Source organism: Lepisma saccharinum, chromosome 30, assembly GCF_977018435.1.
Source record: "Lepisma saccharinum chromosome 30, izLepSacc3.1, whole genome shotgun sequence".
In the NCBI taxonomy this organism is placed as follows: Eukaryota; Metazoa; Arthropoda; class Insecta; order Zygentoma; family Lepismatidae; genus Lepisma; species Lepisma saccharinum.
Window position 1 is genome coordinate 364,757 of NC_139258.1, and position 23,210 is coordinate 387,966.

General features: G+C 37.3%; 1 protein-coding gene across 1 annotated transcript in view; it reads left to right on the forward strand.

Annotated features, from left to right (window-relative positions):
• The window catches only part of LOC145981709 (ABC transporter G family member 2-like), a 113,747-nt gene extending 94,030 nt beyond the window's left edge, over positions 1-19,717 (forward strand). The window contains exons 17-23 of the mRNA XM_083115111.1: positions 3,792-4,030; positions 4,655-4,762; positions 5,295-5,446; positions 11,141-11,309; positions 14,312-14,412; positions 17,277-17,432; positions 19,302-19,717. Coding sequence (XP_082971237.1) covers positions 3,792-4,030; positions 4,655-4,762; positions 5,295-5,446; positions 11,141-11,309; positions 14,312-14,412; positions 17,277-17,432; positions 19,302-19,679 — 1,303 coding nt within the window. The 3' untranslated portion in view covers positions 19,680-19,717. The remainder of the gene's footprint in view (positions 1-3,791; positions 4,031-4,654; positions 4,763-5,294; positions 5,447-11,140; positions 11,310-14,311; positions 14,413-17,276; positions 17,433-19,301) is intronic.
• The last annotated feature ends 3,493 nt before the right edge of the window (positions 19,718-23,210 follow it).

The window sequence follows — 23,210 nt, forward strand, 5'->3', positions numbered from 1 at the left end:
GCTATTTAATATTTTATAAGCGATTTTTAAATGAAATGTATATTGCCTATGTTTCACTTTAATATTAGGTTACAGTGTTCATATGTAAAAACATGCACTTTTTTGTCAAAATTATTTTTTAAAAAATTCAGGATGAACTTATATTATGACCACAGGCATAGAAAGTAATGCAAAAATGACAAAAATGTAATAAATTTAAATATTTTCCATAGTAATGTTTCCATAACATGATGTTCTAATGATGTTATCCCCAACCTCATATAGAGATATATAAAAATTACATTTAAAAAAAATGGAGGGGATGGTGTTCCAAACAAGAAAATATTTTTTCCTCCTCCACTCTTCGGGATTCATATGTAAAATATCAGCATTGTCATTTGCCATTGCCCTCTTGCAACATGCATACACACGTACAGTCACGGACACTTCTGGGTTGTAACAATCCCATTAACTTTCAATGTGATCATTGCAACCCAGAAATGTCCATGACTGTACACATACATACATACATACATACATATATAGTGATTCACTGTAATTCTGTGTGGATATAACAATTATAATTGTTGCCTCTTTTAGATGTGCATCAAGATATTCTGAGATTTAACAAAATGTATTATTAGTAGGGAGCGGAAGTTTGTGACCTAAAAATATAGGTATATGACCTAAAAAATGGTGGAAAATGACGTAAAAAATGCAGAAAATGACCATTAAATTTGTGAGTTTCAGGTTAAAAATTGAAATGAAAAGGAAATTATACAAAATGCAATCTTGCTTTAAAAAAAAAGGCACAAAATGATACGACATGCACATTCAATTAAAATGTGCAACGAGGATTTCCAATGGAAACAACCAAATACTTTTAAAACAGTTTAATGAAAAAGTAGTATACACTGAATCAAGAATATTACCAAAATGAAAGAAGTGACAAAATATGCCGAAAATCAGGGAAAATGACCTAAAACCTGCAAATTGGCCAAAAATGCAAAAAAATGCACTTTAAAATTACCTTCTTTTGGGTTCTAGACGAAGTGTAATATTGTGTGTATCTAATGGGCATCGTGTCCAAGATGTCAGAAAAAAGATGACATTTCATCAACTTCCGCTCCCTAATTATTAGTAACAGATTATGTTTTTCTTAAATTCTACCCAGTGCCTGAAGTGAAAATTGCTAGCTGTGGACAAGGACGCCCACACAAGTGGGCCAATGCCTGAGATATCTGGAAAGACCATGTAATTTAAATGGTGAAAGGGTTAGTGTGAAAAAATGGATGAGGGGTGCCATGAAAACCAGCAGATTAAGTGCCTAAACGAATTATCTTAGTGCTGGGGATGATGAGGAAAGCATCATTCTATGTCTTCCTGCTGCCCCCTGAGAACAAATCCTGTGATCGGCCTTGGCTCGGGGATGTTTGGTCAAGCCTTGGGGTTAGCTGCAAGGATGACTCTATGGTTTAACATGGTGGCATTGAAACATCTTGCTTTGCAAGAATTCTGCTACCTTGGGGGATTCCATCCTCCCTCACTTCGAACACTGATCTGCCACATTAATTGATTTGTAGTGTTGAAATGAAGAGCTCTATTATGAGGCTTTTAAGATAGATGGTATTTGATGAGCAGTTTGTCTTGTGTGATTCCAGATGAAAATAATTTGAATTGCTTGTTATGAACCTGTGTACGGTGTATTTAGTTCTTCTTGGTAAATCCTATTTGGTCTTGTTGGTTTTGGTAGTTGGTTTGGTAGTGTTGATTTAACAATATGCAGGATACTGTTAGGATATTTTATCTGTGACAAATAATGGTTTACAGGATCAATAATTCTTACAATAATGTTGGTCCCGGGTTCAATACCCAGTGGAGGCCCAGTGGTTCGGATCCCACTTAAGCTGTAGGTTCAGTCCTGATTAGCCTTTCTGTGCATAAAGTGTACTTAAAACAACAACTCTTACAATAATGTTCTCCATTTTGAAAATATCATTCCTCTTTGAACATTATGTCTATATAATTATTGAAAAATATCTTACTGTCTCTATCATAAGAACTGTTTCTGTATTGTAAGTTTTACATTCTATTAACTTTACTGGGAACATTGATAATCTGGACACCTACGCAATCTTCTTTAATGTTGTATTGATAATTGACATTTTCCAAAGACAAACTCATTATCTAAAACTCATTACCAGGTAGCTCCATGGTTGATTATATTTTCACAATGTATGGAAATTTCATGCAGTGATTCACTGTAACAAGTTGAACTCGAGGCTATCTGTGAAGCCCAGAGAATATCAGGAAATTAGTCTTTTCTGAGCTCACATCTTTAGGTTCAGCTTCTTTGAAATATTAAAATTATTTTACTTTTCTTCAACACACAAACAATTAAAATAAACCATAATTTGTCTTGGAGAAAATGAAACTATTAAAATTATTGTAACAACAGAGCTGGCTCAAACATTACCATGAGCACTTTTGTATTCCGTATTCGTTTCTTCACCATGTAGATAATTTTATATCAATATTTCTTTTTTCATTCATTATGTTAAACATATATTTTATTCCTTCATTTGACAGGTTTTCATCTTTATGCTTATTTCATTTTTTAATCCAAAAACTTTAACGAGAAGAAAACACCTTCACCCTTCAGCACATTTTTTTTCAAATTCTAACATTAGAATATGGTGAGATTGAACTCATGATACGCCAAACAAAGGTATTCAGTATCTGATGCCAACCAACTACCATAAAAAAATACTTTGACCGCTTGCAAAGTATTAAAGGTTTGAACATAGCTACCATGCGAATGAATGAATGAATGAATGAATTAAAATTTTTGGTTGTGTTGGCACTTCAGGCCATTTTGCACCCTTCAATATATTTGGGGAAATATCCCCTTACCTAGAATTCTGACATAAAAAATTGAAACAAGGGATGTAAAAAGCCCCTTGGGAGAAATATTTAAAGTGCAAGGTTGTAAAAAGACCTGCACAAGACAAAACACAACACATTATAAAGTCAGAATGCACTAAAGCTTCCTCACAGACGGTGGAAGAGGGCAGCTCTTCACAAAAATCTCTATCCCCGGCAGGAGGGGGACCGTGATTTTTTCCACCTGTTCAAGTGGCTCCGGCGCCCACCCAGCATTATATAAATGTAGGTACTCTGGGGGCTAAAGGTAGCCAAGGGTGTGGTGCTGATCACATCATCCTCACCTTCAGACGTGATCAAGAGAGTGTGGGGCCCTAACTCCACACCCACTATGCGCCTTCATGCAGAGCTTGCTGTTGGACATCAAACTGAAATTGTCAATATCTTTATATGTAAGGGTTATGATACACCAATATATATATATGTGTGTATCTTATGTTAAAATTATCAAACTTTATTATCATGTATTTCTATTTGACATGTCCTATACTACTTTATGTGTATCTTATGTTAAAATTACCAAACTTTAGTATCATGCACTTCTACTTGACATGTCCTATACTACAGATGTACCTACTTGTACAAAATTGTAGTCCTTGGATGCAAATAAATCATATCATATCATGGTGCAAAGCACAGGGGAGCACTTTACTTTTACATTGTTATAATTATTATTATTTTAATTATTCTGTTGTAGATTGTATTTATGGTGCACATAATTGAATTTTGTAGTCTTTATCTTTTTTAATGTAATATAAAATGTGAAGATTTAAATTTGTGTGGCTCAGTGCCGTACTATATATAGGCCTACTTGTAAATTTTAGAGTAACTTCTAAAAGTGTTGTTCCAAGTGTTGCTTTTCTCTCCAGCGGCCTTGACTGTGTATCAATCAGGCAGTGCATCTCCATGCTTCGAACCCTGGCCCATCAAGGCAGGACCATCGTCTGCACCATCCACCAGCCCAGTGCCTCAGTCCTCAAGATGTTCGACCGTGCCTATTTCCTGGCAAGCGGGCGCTGCGTGTATCAGGGCCCCACAGGGCAGCTGGTGCCCTTCCTCTCCTCCATAGGCATCGACTGCCCTTTGCACTACAACCCTGCAGATTACAGTAAGTGTCTGCCATCAAATATTACTAAAGCTCATAATGAAAAAAACACTGTAAATTCACCCCCCCCCCCATCTTTGAAGCTTCTTTATGATTAAAATATGCTTTATTCTCATTAAACAGAGTTTAAATCAGATGCCAAGGAAATATATTTTTATAGGTTAAAGATTGTTCGTGAATATCACAAGCATCAAATGAAATAAAACCTATATTCTACAAGATGAGAACTGTTGATAAAATTTTCAGCTTAAAAAAAATGAGATATACATATGCATTTTAAACAAGTCTTTTAAACATCATAAATAAACTGCTGTGAATGAACAACACTATCCAGCTTGTTTTGGTAATGTGTAATAAAGTATGTTGATAATAGGGGAAAACTGTGTTAAAATATAGCTGAAAAAGCTTCCTGTTAAAAATATCCATAGCACAAACTGTCTTAATTATGATTTAAGGGCATAGTTTTCCTTAGCAAAGACAAAATGCCCTTCAACAAAACGTTCAAAATGTGAATTTGACATTATTTGATTCTAGATTCTATTTAATATATATATAAAACAATATAAAAATGGTGTACATGTGCTTCAAATATGTTTGATTTTGTGCATTTCTTCCCCTATCTTTCAGTGATTGAAATCACCCACAGTGACATGGCTAGCAACATACAAACCTTCAGTGCTGCAGTGCAGAATGGGAAGCACAACTATGGCTCTTCAGAGAATGAGCTGTCTGCAGGTAAGGGCTAATGGATTGAGAGAACTACACATCATCATCACCACCACTGCTACCATCTCTGTGGTTGACTTCATCATCTCACCACAAAAGGGGTGTTTCTTTGTGAGCGTCTCTTCAACAATTTTGTCTGATTCATTGCATTCATTCTCATCATTACAATCATCCAAAAGTGGCATAAAATAAGGCAAATAAAATTTATCATTGACAATTTTTTTTTTTTTTTTTAAGATGTGCGAGTTTTGTGATACTTCACATTATAACAGCATATGCCATGGCTTACATAAATTCATCCTAGCCCATTACACCAAAGAATATACACCATAATTATTTTTATACAGTAGATTAAGAATAATACTTGATACCTAGTGGTGGTGGCGATTAGGTTCCAGAACTAAGGAGGCAAGGACATGGTGGGGGGGGGGCAAAAGTGGGGGGAACTGCCTCCCCATGCCCCCTAATCACAGCCACTGTTGATACCTATTGCATTCATATTTTGTAACAATCAATTTTAAAAAATGTATTAATTTTTCAGATTGTGCACTAAAAGATAAAGTTACTGAAACACACATTCATAGAAGAATGGATTATTCAAATCGACTGTCAAACTTTGAATTTTCTACTTCATTTTGGACACAGTTCACCATCTTACTGAAAAGGATGTTTCTACAAATGAAAAGGAATTCAGTAAGTATTAGCAACAATTTTCTGCAAATGAATATGCATTTCTACTGTTTCCCACCCACAAGGTGGTATCAGTTGCGAAAGCATTTTCAAATATCAAATATCAGGCACAGATAGATTTAAGAGGGATTGAGGGGGCTGTAGCCTCCATATGCAAAAGGTGCCTCCACTGAGAGGAAAGTACTCCGAAGAGGACCAAAAGTGAAATCAATGGGATATTTTTAATGTGATAAAAATACTTTAAAAAGCAGGAATTGTAGCTTTCCTGGCGATGTGATTCAATGTGTCATAACTTGGCCTAACATTTGTAACTGAAATTGTATGAAAGGGTGAACGGAACCTCCACATATATAAATCCTGGATCTGATAATTGTTTAGTTCTAAGTCATTGAAATTGGGATGGAATTCTATGGAAAATAAATGGGAGAGAGGGTTGCAGATTTTAAATTGCTATACAAGATCATTAATAGAAACTTAAGATCCAGCATCCTACTCCACAAACTCTCCCTCAGTTCCTGGACATAAAACACTGACCAAGGAAACTTTCCACACTGCAACTCCCAGGCTCTCACCATGGACATCCGCAGGATTTTTCCAGGAAGGGGCAAGGAAGGTATTTTTTTCCAGGGGGGCAAACAAGCCAAATTTTCCCTAATAATAGTGTTCTTCCCTCAAAAAAACATTGCTTAAATTTGAATTTATCATGTTTGTGCATTAATTAACACACATTATTGTGGTTGAAATGAAATTATATGTGTGAAAAATATAATTTTTGGTTGACTTTCACTTTCCAGGGGGAGGGCACGGCTCCCTCTTGCCCCCCTTTTGAACACCCATGGCTCTCACTCATACAACGTTCACTATTCCATAGGCTACCAAATCAATTTATCATCATCTCAAACTAAGTAGATATATTCAGTTCATATTTATCTTTTATCACCAACATAGAAACAAATGTACATAAGTAATGCTTTTGTGAAAGTGATCTGTTTACCTTTGTACTGTTTTGGCTTGTTCATCTTAATTTAGTATATCTTTTGTATTTTTTAACCTTAGTCTACTGTTTTACTGTTGTTTCTCTCTTAGTTTAAAATGGCTTCTGCTGTACTGGAAATTTCAATAATGTCAGTCAGTTTAGAGCAACCCAAGCAGTTCCACCCAGCAGCCTATCTGAACTCATGGTACTAACTGTATGGTTGACTGTTAATGAAGAAATCTCCCAATTCTGCAGTATTTTTAGTACAGATTTTTCTGAAGCTAAGTTCAAATTAAATGTAAATAACCTGTGACTCTACAACCATGGAAGGGCCCGACTGTCAGTCTTGCTCCCACAATCCTACCTAGAGGTGTGAAGATCTTCAACCAGTAATGGGGTGACGTGGGGTCAGCACATCGAATCCTCAGCCATTATAGGAGATTTCCGAGACAGGGTTAAGCTACAGAGCGACCACAAGGAATAAAACCTTGGACGAAAAGTCTTCCGTTCAGCTCGGGCCAAAGCATAGTCCACTCTCCCCCTCCCCTCCACGTGGGAGTACGGTGCACAGGAGTTGCGGGTCTGCACAGGTTTTTTGATTGTGGTTCAACAATACTCACTCGTCGCTCCCCAATTTCCACACGGTGGTGGGTTGCCACTGGTCCTATACACAGGCCAAAAACCTAAAGACTGAACTCAGGTGGACTCAAACCCATGCCGTCCTGCAATTGGAGTCCAAAGCACAGCACGGCCACGGAGGAGAACAGTGGTACATTGTAGCCCCCAAACTTTTGGAAGGGGTACAGTATCCCCTAAATCCCTAGACCCATGTTGTACACCTCCCCCCACCAAATAGTTCTGTTGTTTAGATAACTTCCTTTCAAGATGAATTCAAACCACAGTAAACCTACTGTACAACGTTGAGATATAGTTAGTAATCCAAGTTAATAATAACTTCAAATATAAGGTTCAGTAGAGTACCAAAACCATACAATACTTCAGTAAAAAGTCACCAGTTAATGAACAGACTCTGCCAAGAAGCAGCAGCATAGTGCAGTTCTCTGTGGTGCCCTTCAGTGGCCCTTGGTAATCGCAGAGTGAAGGACGGACATACTTTCTGGCTGCCTTAGCCGAGACCATGGACGGAAGTGCGCATGCGCCAACAGGATGCGTTTAGTGGCTAAATAGGGGTGACGGAGCTTTGGACAGGAAGCGGGTTCCTTGAAAATCGTCTGCTGTAGAAACAGCAATGAAGTTTCAACATAGTAACATCGCCGCCAAAATACATACAGAGATGTTTACGAATTATGTAAGGGTTAGGTAAGCCAGTCATATACTATATCAGGAAAGTATTCATATCGTCACATTAGTAGATAAACTTGTTTGTAAATCAGTAGCTTTATTTTAGATCATTTAATTAAATTGATCTTCCTAGTAAATATCATAATTAGCACAAATGTACACAACATTAATCAGGATAGTATTCAATAATAATAATATTGTTGTATATAGTATTATAAATATAAATGTTGTAACTGAATGGCTTGTGACATTTTCTAGCATAACGAGGGTGTTTTGTAGAATGTGCAACAGGGGCCAAAACGTCCCAATTTTCCTCATTCCACTTCGAAACGGTTTGTTGCGAATTGTAAGAGCCATCGCAAACACAACACAGAAAGTGGTAATAAACACAACAAGCGAACCCACACAAGCGAAATACCACAGGGTAGTTTCGCGAGCCCCTCTCCGTGCTTCCCCTCTCACATTTGGAATCGTCCTTTCCAGGTAGTTTCGTCTTCCTTGGCCGGACTGTACAGCTGCAAGAAGAGATGAACTTTTACCTACCTTCATAATTTCTGTTATTGCCTTATATGCAAGGGAAAGTCAATTGAAAACCTTGATTTTTTTTTTACCTAGTAGATCTCTGCCAAAATGCAGCACACTTGTGCAACTTTACATGCAAAGACCCATTGCTGATCCATTCTCAAGTCTGAGTTAGTGTCTGTGTACCCCAAGAAGAGGAATATTTGGAATGCAGGTGCAGCCACTTATGAGCCTTTCCAACCATCTGCCTGCTATCTGAGGCCATTGTTGAACTTGTTGGTGCAGTATGCATGCACAGAGATATTGAATTTTCATTTGCCGAGAAATTTCTGTAAGTTTTAGGCTGACAGGGGGGCAAGAAGAAATCATTCCTATTCACTGGTGCATGTTTGTGGAAGAGGGAAGAAAAGTTCATTTTCAATAGGTCTCTGACTTCCCTGACCGGGGCGGACCATAAAACCATTAACTGCATCCTCTGCCAATACATCTGTTTGTTGTGTTCAACAAGCAAGAAACAGGGACATAAATGCCTTGCTTGGGATTCGTGCTACTGAAAATTGAAGAAGTGTTTCAAACTGAAAACAAAATTTATGAAGAATTATTTTGCAATATTTGTCAACAAAGTAAAATTTCCAGCAAATACAGGAGAGTTTCCCGGGGCCACGTGGATGTTTGCCGGGGCCCCGTCTCCCCCCTCCCCCAAACAACGTCCCTGACACAAGCTTTACATAATTCCTGAGTATACTTACTGATGATAATTAGGTTTGAGTAGATAGTAGCCAGGTACTGTTATCCTCAGTTGTAAGTTTAATTCTTTGGACCCTGATGATTAGTTATGTGTGTGTCACATTAAATATCATATTCATAATTACTGATGGATGAGGTATATGCTGTATTATATCCAAAGGTATTAGAGCTAAAAGTTATTGCCTTACATTTTTCATTAGTTAGAAATGTATTGGAACTAGTACATGATGCAGAGTTTGAATTTGTATTCAAGATTTGAATACTTTCAAGTGATTGGCCTCCCTTCTCTCTCTGTAAAATGTGCTAAATGTGTGTATTGCTCTCAATATGAATACACCAAGAAAAGTTTAAAATGTACTTAGTTTGGAGCTCTCCACTAAAAGTTGTCAATGTTTTAGAAACTGCGTGTGTTCTTTTTCAAGGCACAGTGTCACTATCAGCACCCAAGATCTACATCTCAAGCTGTGTAATGTGTGACCAAGCAACAAGTAGTGTACCTTGAAAAACAATATTTTAAGAAACACTTTAATGGAGATCTTTTCTTGGTGAATCCCCTCGCAAACACATGTTGGTAATCTTCTTCGTATAGTTTGAACTCATTTAAAGTCTTAGCTATCCTGTAACAATTAGTCAAGATTTTAGTCCATTTGTTTATAGGTTGATTTGGTTTATTTTACTATCACTTTTCTATTACTTTTAGCTATGAGTCATTATACAGTAGACTCGCGATTATCCGAGCTAATTGGGACCGAGACTACCTCTGATACGGAAAATCTCGGATAATACAGAGATACTGTGCTAATAGGTCGTAAATGACGAAACAACACTTAAAACTGCATAGTAATTATTTATTACTAGTACAACATAAATGAGAAGATTACTTTTTCAAAAAGTGTTTCATAGTTTTTTAGACACACCTTTTCCGTTTGCCACTCATACTACATTACTGGCTTAGAATAGGCTTATACCCAGATTTAAACACCACTGTAACAATCGGATACAACAACAATGTAACGAACACATGCAGAGCGGACGGTGACTTGACTCCAACTTAGTAAACAAACAGGGGGTGCGTTATGAAGCGCGATGTTTTCCAACCACTCCCTTGGTTAACCCGTTAACCCGGAGCCTCTGTTAATCGCGAGTCTACTGTATAATGACTCAGACTGGGATTTGAATCTGAAACCCCTAGAGTAGCAGCATGCTGGGAACCACAGAGATCAGCTTAGTCCACATGTTATTGTCAAACCTTACTACTTACATGTGTCCAGCCCACTTCTATTACAACCATTATCCATGTTTAATGATATCATTTAACTTCATGAATTATGCTTTATATTTCTTTACATGTTGACAATACAGATCTATCTACTATTTTCTGCATTTTTTTTTTTTTGCAGGTTTTCAAAGATATTTTCCTCAATATTCATGTCTTACTACTACATGAACAAAAAACATTCATTAAAGAATTTATCTTTGGAAGAATCTGTAATAAGGCTCTTAAAATGTGTAATGAAATCACTGAGATAGGCCCCTTTAAGGGTGTGTGTAAGGCATCAGTCTTGCTCATTATAACTCTCCCAGTGCCAATTAACTATGAAAATTTACAATATTACAAGGGCGCCTGCAGGGGAGGGAAGCAGGGGGATCTTACCCTCTGAGATTTCTGTAAAGAGTTACTGTAATTTGAATGGCAAAATTAGAGCAATATTTTATAACAAAAAACCTTCGACATGAAGAAACATGACTCCGATTGATATTTGTGCATTGTGAAAGAGTACAAAAACACAAAGAACTGTTTATCAACAAAGTGACATGTTTATAAAAAGGAAGAAAGGCGAATCCAGTTTCTATCTAGACTTGAGTCTGAACTTGTGTACAACGCCAAAGTATCTTCAATTTGATTTGAATTTTATGATTTGTAATGTAATTGTAGTAGTAGCAGCAGGAGAAGCAATAGTAGTTGTATTAACAATAATAACGAAAATAACAGCAATAATAATAACAGTAAAATAGCAATAATAATGATAATAATAATAGCAATAATAAAGTTTCTATGAATCTGCCCTCCCCTGAGAAAACGTCCTGTGGGTGCCCTTGCAATAGTACAATAATACAGAAGTAAAATAATTCTGCCTTGTATTTTGCAGATCCCATTGAAGATACAGTTTTTTCATCATATCTTTTGTGGGATATTTTGGGGATTGCTGTTCTATGGAATGGGAAATGATGCAGCACAGACGTACACCATTGTTAAGTTCCTCGTGGGAGTTCTTGTCTTCTTCATCTACAGCCATTGCATGATTCCAGCTCTGTTGTGTAAGTAAAGTTTTTATTCTAGTGGCATTTTAAAATATTTTTTTTTAAAGTCCTCTTTCCAAACATTTCAACACATCAAAGTACAGGACTCATTCAGACAGAGGAGTGAATTTTTTATCTAACATTGGACATGGGTATAAGTGCAGGGTAAAAGTAACTGACTTAATCTTGTTATCATGATCATTGCTTCAAAAAAAAAAAATATCTTACAATGTGCCATTTATGTTACCTCAGCATGTGCATTCTTTGTAAATGTTTCTTCATCAATTTTATCTAATCACCACCCATCTTCATCATCACAATTAGCCAAAGGGAGTCAGAAAAGTGGAATTACATTATTAAAAAAAATACAAAAAATAAAGACAAGTTTCTTGTTCTTTTGTCATAAACTGGCATGGAAGTTTTAAAGTGGTTAAAACTTTTAAACTACCATGCCTTTCAAAGCGACCCCTATTAGGATATGCATAGGGTTACCAGATAAACTTTAAAAAAGATGACATTTTTAGATTTCACAAAAGAATTTACAGAAGTGTGTATACTAGTGTTTTGGTTAGATTGGCTTTTAATTTTGTTAGTTAGATCATAAAGGAACATCAATGTGCCTGGTGGACAATAAGACATTCTGCCTTGGAGTTGTTTCTTCCAGAAAACCCTTTTGTAAGTCATCACTAAAAACACATTTGTGTTTTAGCATGGTTCATCAGATCGACACAAGTTTACTTCTCCACAGCATACAGCCTACTGTTTTCTTTCTTCCTTTTTATTTTTTTTTATTTTGATGTCATGGAACTCATATCAAAGACAGGCATGGCATCTCACATACTCTTATTCTTACCTATTGTTAGAAACTTGCATCTCACCGCGAGCCATGGTAGATGACACAAATGCTTTGAAATCAAAACCTCACATGGCACGGCGGTGACAACAGAAGAGACTCAAACGTCCAACAATTTTGTTTTGTTTCTTGCCTTTGCATTTGCAACTGAGAGTATTGTATTTAGATCGAAATTAAGAATATAAAATTTTGATACGATCCTGAAGTTAAAGCAGTTGTCAATACCCCAAAAAATAGGACATGTCTGGGTAAAAGAGGAAGTCTGGTTACCCTAGATATGCACTTACTTTTCCCTGTACTATATCTTCCATACACAATCCAAGACTGTGGCATGTGAAAGTGCAAGGGCCTTATACAAAATTTTGTGCTTTCCATGTTTTTAATCAATAATTCACAACAACTAGAGGACTCAGCAGTACCTGACAGATGTTAAAGAAACCATCCACCACCAGACTTGTGAAGCATTGTATCCATACAAAAGCATGCAGCGGGCATGTAACTCTCATGCTGATATATATACTTAGAAACGCACACACCATTATACACTTCCCACACAAGCTGAATATTGACAATGGACAAACACACTGGATCCCTCTACTCTAGCAGGCAGACTTTTAATCTTCTAAACTGTTTAGTCATCCCTGCTTGTGACGAGCACAATAGTTACAATGTTGTGTTATGTTGAGTTATGATGAGTTTGTAATGTGAATTTATGAATGTACGTGTTGTGTTATGTTGAGTTATGATGAGTTTGTAATGTGAATTTTTGAACATACGTGTTCAAAATGAAAAAATGACTATTGAATATGTTAAACAGTTTGTAAAATGTTATGTACCATATCTAAGTTATGAATACAAGAAATATTAATATTGGAATCTAGTTTTATGTTGATAAAAATGTGTAGGTTTCAAGCTGACAACAGATTCTTATCAAATGTTTAGCTTCTTGCGAACATCTGGTCTCTTCCACTGTTGAGGAAGTTTTCAGAAAATTCTTCCTTTTTAGCTTTTCCCAAGAGGCTTTTTACACCCCTTGTTTTAGTTTAGTTTAGTTTATTTGCGTCCACGGACTACCGGTGTGTACAAATTACAGTACATGGTAATATAGTAAGTAATACAGTAAGAATTTTTGATAAGGGGACATTTCCTTGTGTACATCGAAGTGTGCAAAATGGCTAACGACGCACCCAAAAAATTGTAATTCAAGCAATAAATCAGTCAAGAGCAGCAGATGACACCACACATGAGCAGACAATGACAACACACCTAGTAGCAGTTTCTGTGAAAACAAAACAAAGCATGTTCCTAATTGGGTGGCACTGACTACCAAAATTAAGAGAACTTTGATAAATCAGTTTTGTGGATTAGTAAGTACATTATTCAAGTGAATTAAAATAATCCTTTAGTTTTTAAAGACAATTTTCATCCGCTTTTCCTAGAGTTCTCTAGAAAAAAATATCAAATTAAACATCTTTACAATGCCCAGTGTAAGACACATCCACAGATTGCAATCCAAATTCTGCTCCATAAAGCTCCATCCTACATTGTTGCACCTGATGTTTTTTCTCTCCCTTGCTTATGCAATTATGAGCTGAAATGTTAGTACAACTAGTGGGGTATGTTAGAGTACAATCCTGCTCACAAGGACAACTGGTGCCTCGGTGCCTCTTACTTGTTAGTCTTTCTGTGTTGCCACGGATGATATTTAAAGAGAGCATTAGACAGACTGGAAAGACTGGCAAATATAACAAATAGCAGGATAAAGAAAGGGTGTTTCAAACTGTTGCATTGTGACTTAGAGCAGCCATGATTGAGGCCAGTTCTTGTAAGCATACGGAATTCAAGCGAGCAAATGGGTGATACTAACACAGACATTCGTCATTTTGAACAAACACGCTATGTGGTGGATATTTCCTTGCAAATGATAAGTAAAATTGGACACATCCTGACATCACATGAAACCCACCTATATATACTCCCCACTTATATCAAATTCTTGGATATGCTATTGTTCTTTTGGCAAAATGGAAAGGTAACTTGTTACTGTACCAATAAATATTTATGAATTGAAACCACATGTTAGTAAAACTACTTTAATTTTCCTTAAACAATCCAGCCTTAAAAGGCTTTGTAAAAAAGGATTTTCATCTTTTACATTTTCTTGTAGATCCATTTGAAGTGAAACTGTTGAAGCGAGAGTATTTCAATCGTTGGTATGGACTGAAGGCTTATTATATGGCATTTACTTTCACGAAGCTCCCATCGCAAGTAAGTGAACCAAATATATTTCTCAATTGTATTCACTTTCTGTAGAATTATTGTGCATACATGACTACATGTGTCATTTTCCAACTAAGCACTTTATTCATTACAAATACTTTAAGCTTTCTTTCTAAATCAATTAAAATTGGGTTATACTGCTCCCTACACATAGATTTGCTTTGAATCCATAGGTTCTACAAGTTGAGTGTAACTGGTGGTTCCACATTCACTTGTTTTTATACTCTGCACTCCACCTCAAAATAGTATTGTATAATAAACAGTATGTAGAAGAGGAAAGCCAATTTCATAATACATATCATAAACAAAATTTTCAGCAATCTATTTAGATATGTCAAAACTGAACTTCCATCCCAATTTTGAACAAGTTTTGAGAATTGATAAATTGAGCCTTTGTGCAGTGGCAGCACCAAGATTAATCATCTAGGGGTGCGCTGTTGAAAATAAGAAAACATGTAACATGCATGTTTTAGCTACTAAATCAAATACCAATGAACTTTTAGTAGGGGCCTAAGATAATATGCCAATGAAACTGAAGAATACTAGTGAGAGCAACTTCATTCATTTTTGAAGAAGTTTTTTCAGGATATCAGCCAGGTGATTTCCGGATAGGCTTCCGAGAGCTAACGTCACTCTCATCTTCAGGAACTGAAGTGATTGATCTTCTCGAAAGCTCTGAAGCCTATCTGGAAATCACCTGGCTGATATCCTGAGAAAACTTCATCATTCGCCACCAGAATAGCTTCAAGAATTACTTCATTCAATTTTGTTTTATTTTAGCACATAAATGATAGGTTTGGAAATTTGAAGGGAACAGGTTGTTCAAGGGAGGTCAATGATATACATGAACAACCGGAGGATTTTGTCCAGGAAGAGGCACACAGGGTATTTCTTCATGGGACATATTTTTCCCTTAATAATGTTGCTCTAAAAGAAAAAAAACATTCCTACAGTTTGGAGTTATGTTCCTGCAATGATTTTATAATAATTTAATTAACATAAATTACTGTGATGAATGAAATTATATGTTTTGCCTCCAGATATCCATTAATAACGAGGAATTAACCTCAGAGTGGTTTTACAGAGACAGTGTTGGGAAAAGTTTCTGCCCGGGGAATCAAACTCAGGTCTTGACAATAATTATTATGATATTAGTAAACATTCTCAATCTCCCTTATAATGAAACTTTGCTGTTGGTGACTGGCAACAATAAAAATAGTGGAAAGTATGTTAAAATTGCACATCAGAGATTGTGGCTTTGCTGTCTGGACAGCTTCACACCCGTCATAAATGCTACGTAAATACAGGAAAGTAAAAACACTTTATGACTTGTTTCTTTCAAGAATTAATTTGATGAAAAATGAAGTGTATCCATATTTTATACAGCGTTATTCATATGTCAGTGTCAAATTTGGGGAACATCGTGTGCGTGATGTATGAGACGTGCGAGTCCGAATCATGTACGTATGGAATCAGAAACTCTCTAAGTTTGTGTCACGTGAACAGTGCATGTTGTGGTGACGCGGTTGGCCGCTAGGCGGCAGCAGTGTACAATATGGCGTTCTCAGGTAACGAGAGAGCATTTTGCGTGATACAGTTTGCGAAAACAGAGGTTACTGTGACCGTTCAGCGCCGATTTCGCACTCGTTTTCAGAAGGATCCACCAGATCGCAGGACCATCAAGAAGTGGTATGAAACTTTTGAGCGGACAGGGTGTCTGTGTCTACCTAAATGACCTGGAAGGCCGGGACCATCAGGTGCCACTGTTGAAAGTGTTCGTGAGTTGTTTGCGCGCAGCCCTCGGAAATCGACAAATCGTGCAAGTGTGTAGCTGGGAATGTCTCAGTCGACTGTGTGGCGTATTGTTCGCAAACGACTGATGATGAAACCGTACAAACTGCAACTTGTACAGGCGCTCACAGAAGGTGACAAGGAGGTTCGCACAAAATTTGCCATCGACATGCAGGCAGCAATGGCAGACGACGATAATTTTGGTGACAGACTCGTTTTCAGCGATGAAGCTACGTTTCACTTGTAGGAGAAGGTTAACCGTCACAACGTGCGGATTTGGGGAACCGAACACCCACATGTGACAGTCAAGCATGTGCGCGACTCCCCAAAGATCAACGTGTTCTGCGCCATGGCAAAGGACAAGGTTTACGGGCCCTTTTTCTTTGCAGAATCCAGTGACTGGCATCACTTATCTGGATATGTTAGAACAATGGCTTATTCCCCAAGCGACAGCAGACAGAGGTAACTTCATTTTCCAACAGGACGGGGCCCCATCCCACTTCCATCGACTCGTGCGTGCGTACCTGAATAAGAACTTACCGCGAAGATGGATTGGATGGACGCATTACTGACGATGACGTCACATTGTTTTGGTGGCCGCCAAGATCCCCAGACTTCACACCTTGTGATTTCTTTCTCTGGGGATATGTGAAGGACAGGGTGTTCATTCCATCGCTTCCAGCTGATTTGAACGACCTCCGTTTGCATTACAGCAGCGATAGCAACGATAGACCGTGACATGCTGGTGCAGGTGTGGGCAGAATTGGACTATCGCCTGGATGTCTACCGTGTAACCAAAGGTTCACACATTGAGCACTTGTAAGGTATGACAAACAAACTTTTTGAGATTGTCTTTCTTTTTTTATATCATTCATGCTGATATGTCATGTACTTATTTCACAATAAAACTCCGAAATGTGACATTGCCTTATGAATAACCCGTATATTATGAACGTGAGTCTGCTTAAATATCTACTTCAACCTTTCTACATCTGAAATAGTCCATCATGGTCCTTTTTGTGCTACAAAAGATGTGATTAAAACATTTTCTTTATTTTCAGATAATCCTAGGAATGATTTACATATTCCTCACATATTTACTAACAGGCCAGCCTCTAGAGCCTGAACGCTTCTTCCGATTCAGCCTGATTTGCCTCCTGATTGGCCTGATCTCTGAAGGCATCGGATGGTTTGTGAGTTGCATTTTCAAAAGTGCAGTAAGTTCGTTTTTCTAATTCAATATACTTAAACGTGATATTCAGATAAAACTAAATTTTAAAAAGTGCAATGAGATAAATTATTGAAACCAAGATTCTCCAAGAAACAACATGCGTAATCTGCTTTAAAAATAACTATTAATGAAATAGATATACTAAAGTCACAAATTATTTTCAATTTTCTTCTGTTTTAACATAAATTCTTCATACCAACAAGGTAGTGGGGTGGGTGGTCAGGTGGTGAAACAAGCAGCCGATGCACTTCCCAGCAAGGTGTCTTATCCCATGAATAGCAGCAAATATTATGTAATAGTTGTTATAAATATGGAGCATCAGGTGGTAGGTGGGTGTCTTCTACCTCCCACTGCCCTCTCTCATATGCAATATTTGCCACTGAACCCTCTCCCAAACACCCCATAAAAACTTCTGAAAATTTTCACCCATCTTCCAAAAATGTTTCACAAATGTTTGATTTATGGTAATTTTGGTGGCCAGTCAGGGGCCAGGGGGGGGGGGCTGAGCCCCCCCTGGCAGGGTCGCCAGCCCCCCTCCTGACACTGCCGCCAGCCCCCTTGACATTAGATAAAATTATTTTGTATTCTAATTTGTTTGAGGTGAAGAGTGAAAATGTAGACAGAATATATTTTGTTCCCAACTTCGTTCGTTCATCCTGTTTATGAGCAGAAGTCTTAGCAGCGGCAAGTGTTTACAAGATTCTCTAGACTTTAGAAAGATCCTTCATAGGGAGCCTTCTCGTATATCTGCACCTTCCCTGCCCCTGTTGCAGCCTTTCGTTTGACAGAAATCTGTGACTTTGACGTCATTATCCAAATTCCTTCCACATCTGCGTCAAATGTCAACAGCTCCCAAGTTTTGGGAACGAATGGGAGTTTTTATTGCTTCGGCCAGGGGTGGAATGTACGATAAGCACTATGATTGAAGTGAATATCATACATTTTAACATGTATGATATAAATATCTATCATCAAAAATAGTATGGAGTGGGTACTCTGTAGCAGTCATTAACACTTCAAGAGATGTTTTAGAAGATATAGAAAAAACTATAGTATTTGTATGATATTTCTACGTTTTATATCTTAAATTAACTTAATGACCCCCGACATACATAATTTACCTTCATTTAATACTGTTAAACTTTTGAAAAATGGACTTGGTTTACAAAGCCACCTGATAACCTGTGAGCTCCCCCTGATAACCCGTGAGCCCCCCTGGAGATCAGTTCTAGCTACGGGCCTGTGGCCAGTGAACCCCTAAAACTTCCATTCACCCACAACAAGAGAATTTCTAGGTATGGAAAGAGAAAAATTGTTGAGATTTTCTCCTCTTGCTTAAAAATTTCCTCTGCCATAAAATTACTGCAAATTAGTGGAGAATAATGTAAAGAACAGGATTGTGTAGTATCCATTGGTAATGTAAACAGTAAACAGTAACAATGATGATGATAACGATAAAATGTAAAGTTCTCCATGCATAAAACACCATGCCATTAAGACATAATGATGGTGGACAACTTCCAATATTTCTACAATTAGCTCACAACACTTCATCATTTATATTTATTGTACTTAGGTATAAGAGTGGTATAAGAGTTTTACTCACTGTGTCTGGTCGTCGTCGTGCTCAGAATTAAGTATTAATGAACAATTATTATTGTATGCATGCACTAATAAACATATCACAAAACAATTAACTGAAATATTACTGAGATCTCATGAAAACAGAAGTCAAGTACAGCAAATGCTGAAATATATCTGGAATTATGATTAGATTAAATTATTTGATTATATGCATTTGTAAAGGAACGTATTTTTTCTGCTCTTGTGAATTTAACTATTTTTGTTCTTGTAGAGTGGAGTGGTGATCGTCTCTGGAATAATTATTCCTCTCCTGATAATGGCTGTGTATGGGCTGGAGTTCGCTCGCTTCATCAGCAGCTGGATGAGGAACTTGATGCTGATGAGCTACGTCCGCCTCGGTCTAGTGGGAACAGTGACAAGCCTTTACGGAGAACAGAGAGACCAACTGGATTGCAGCGAGGACTTTTGTCTGTACAAGCACCCAGAGCTCATGTTGAGAGACCTGGGGCTGGGGGGAGCCTCCTATTGGCTCCAAGTGATGGGGCTCGTTGGCAACCTTCTTTTCTTTCGAGGACTCTGCTACGTGGCTCTTCGGTGGAGGTTGGATAAGAACAACTCGCTGAGGTTTTTACATCGCATTTTCCGGTAAATGTTGTATTTATTTCAATATAAAATAAAATATTTTATCTCAAATAACAGTTTGGTATTTTGTAAGTCGTACATGCTACACAACCATCATCATTACACAGGGTGTCTACCAGTCAAGAATGTCAAGAAAACGTCAAGACTTTTTGCTATTCGCGATTAAAATTAACCGATATGCCATCTGGTGGGATTTTCAGGAAGTACTCTAAGTAGGATACGTTGTGTTGAAGTCGTTTAAAGCATGGGGAATATGCGAGAGAGTAAGGTCTACTGTTCAGTTTTATTTTCCCTCTAGATCGTTTTATGGGTCATTACAAATTAAAACTTTTCATGTGTTTACACCCCGTGGAATCAACAAAATGAAATTTGTTAATAAATCAGGGAAAACGTAATTGACGAAGATTGGTAGGGGGATATAACACTGTACATCGGCAAGGAAATTACGAAGAATGCACGAGTCTGCTTACTTTATTTTTCGAGAGATAAATATATATTACCATGAAAGTAAAGTTTTAAATTGTACTTTATAAATAAAGCTTTTTTTTTCGAAAAATCATGAAGCGTCTTACCCAATGCGTCCATGTATTATTGGTATTACGTATGTGTGAAGTTGTGAACAGGTGAGAGTCGATTAAGAGAGAAGATGAAAATAGTTTGAGAATTAATTAATGTCAAATGTAACCAGAAAAAAAAGTGGACATGCTAATGTTACTGTTTCATTTAGTACGATGTCCTTTTTCAGTGAGGATAGCCTGGTCATGAAATCGTGAATATTATTATTAAACCAGCCTTTCTCTTTCGAGAAAGAACTGCAACGATATGTTCGCAATTTTCTCCTGTTCCAGCTTTTCAAGTACATGTCAATTTCAATTCCTTTATTTTCAAATAATTTCCGAGATGCGTATACATAGTTTCGTCTGCATTTTCCGTGTTATTTTTGCATATCGTAATTAAATGCTTCGTTCTCAGTACAGCTTCACGTTCGTTAGAGTACATGGAATTCACATCGCATTCGCAATATTTAAAAATAATGCGTAATTTAAACGTTTTCTACCATACCAGTCACGACAACACGCTGCTATTTTGTACTACTGCTGAATGTAAACAAAGATATATCACAAGATATATCCTACTTAGAGCGGCCATATTGGAAGCGACACTAGCGCTCAGGTGGTAATTTTAATCGCGAATTGTTTACATTATAGTGAATTTACATTCACTAACATTCGCTACGAGACTCAGCGGCAAGCTGCCCGGCATCAGCGCTTGTCTTTCCCGGTGAACAGGTCAGCGAAAGTCGCTAGAGTCGGCTATTAAAATTACAGTTTTCATATTGTGACTACAGAAGGTGTTGAAAATGATGTCCCTCTGCTGCAACACATTCCTGGCATCTCCAAAGGAAATTGGCATTTACACGTGCAAGTTCGTCTACTGTAATTCTCCCGATTTTTTGTACAATACTCTCTTTTAACTCACGGATGGTGTGTGGATTGTCTTTGTATACTTTATTTCCCCATTTTTCTTTCCACTTTTATTCAGAACTGACCCTGTTACTCTAAACTTTTTTACCAGGTTTAATATAGTGGTCCTATGTGGAACGGGAACACCAGGAAATTTCGTTGCAAAACGTCGTCGCACTTCTCCACAATTCCTCTTTCCGAAGTAACACTCGACAAGATAAATCCTTCGTTGTAATGTAAACTTTTGTGGTGCCATATTAAGCCACAATCTTCAACACACGGCGCCAAGTCTCGTAGCGAATGTCAGGGGATGCTCTGTATAAAGTAATATGGACATCCTCCATCCAGGATGAAGTCTGAATTAAAGCAAGTCTCAATCTCTTGTTAGAGTAGAGCTTCAGTTTTCATCTTGTGGTAGGGGGTTTTCATTGAATAAAAATATATATTTTCTTAATTTCAAACAATACCTAAGTAGGGGGCGATTAAAGAAAGGAAATAATTTTTGATTTGCTATTTTGGTAGAGACAGTCACAATTCTTCTTATTTTTTTAATATAGGAGCATCATAAAACTATAACCTTCTAAGTAAATGCAATGCTTTGTGTTTGAAATGGTGAAGTCCATATGGTTGGGTAATTAGAAATTGCAAGCGTTTCCATTTTTAGTACCTATTTTTCCTGTCACCCAGTTAATTATTTCTCTCAAAAGTAACTCACAGTTACAAATCGTGAAAAGTAAGATAGTTACTTTAATCTAGACTAGACTAGATTAAACACATGAACTAAAATTAATTTTCATTAAATTATAAATGCAAAATTTATTTCATTTACTGACTCATTTTCAAAAGTAACTGTTACTTCTATGGGTGACCACAGAAAATTGTTTCAAAGGTGCTAAAATCGAAAATTCTTTGTTAGACATATTGATGTAATGTTTACGTATCATAATGGACGTCCTGAAGGGGGCTAGGAAAAGGGGGGGCAGGGCTTTCGCCTGGAAAATAGATGTTATCATAATTCATAAACTTCACTCATATATTTCATTTCAGTCACAGTAATCTTGTTAATTATTGGAAGCGCGTTGCAGGAACTTGATAAGATTAATCTGAAAAAGTGTATTTTTAAGGTGCAACACTATTATGGCGGGAAATATGCCTCATTTACCCCCCTGAAAAAAAATGGTTGGTTGCCCCTTCTTGGAAAAATCCTGGGAACGTCCATGCGTGTCATCACAAGAATGAAGTATACAAGAAAGGGAAATGAAAGAAGCGGCAGAGAATGAGAGAATTAAAGGGTCAAGCAAAGAGAGAGGAAAGGAAAGAAACGCAAATGAAATACAGATAACACTCACTCACTCTCTAGCCCTCTTAAACCCGAAGCAACACAAGCCTTCCATCTGTCCCTATCATCAATCCAATCCTTTCCACCCTTACAGATTTCCTCTAGGTCCATCTCAATGAGTGAAATACAGATAAAGCAAGAAAGAAAAATGAAATGCAGTAGCTAGAAAACCACACAGAGAGAGGGGAGAGAGATAAAGATGCGACAGAGAAAGAAGTAGGAAAACGAGATAAAGGAATAGGGAGAAAGAAAATTGGAAAACAGGCAGAAAAGAGAGAGAGAGAGAGAAAGAAGGAAGAGAAATGAAAAAGTCGTTATGGAGAATGAATGAAGAACCATTGATTGAATTAGGTTATTTTACATCGCTCTTCTGCAACTTTTGGCCAATCGCCACGTAACGAAAGAAGCAGAAACAGTTCGTAGATGCTAGGGAAACTTAGAAAAAGATGAGACATTAAATTGAGCAAAGAATAATTAAATATCTAGAAAGATAAAATGAAAGAAATAATGTTAAATTGTCTGTAGACACCACGCATGGTTAACGCCATGGGTCCCGGGTTCGAATCCCGGCCTGGGCATGGATGCTTGTGAGTGTCCATTCATCAATGCCATCACTCATCCCCATCTTCGCAAATTAGCCAAAAGTGGCACAAAAAGCGAAGTAAAATAAAGCAAATCAGTCGATGAAAACCATGCATGGTTACTTCCAGACTGATTTGTTGTACTAAGAAATCCG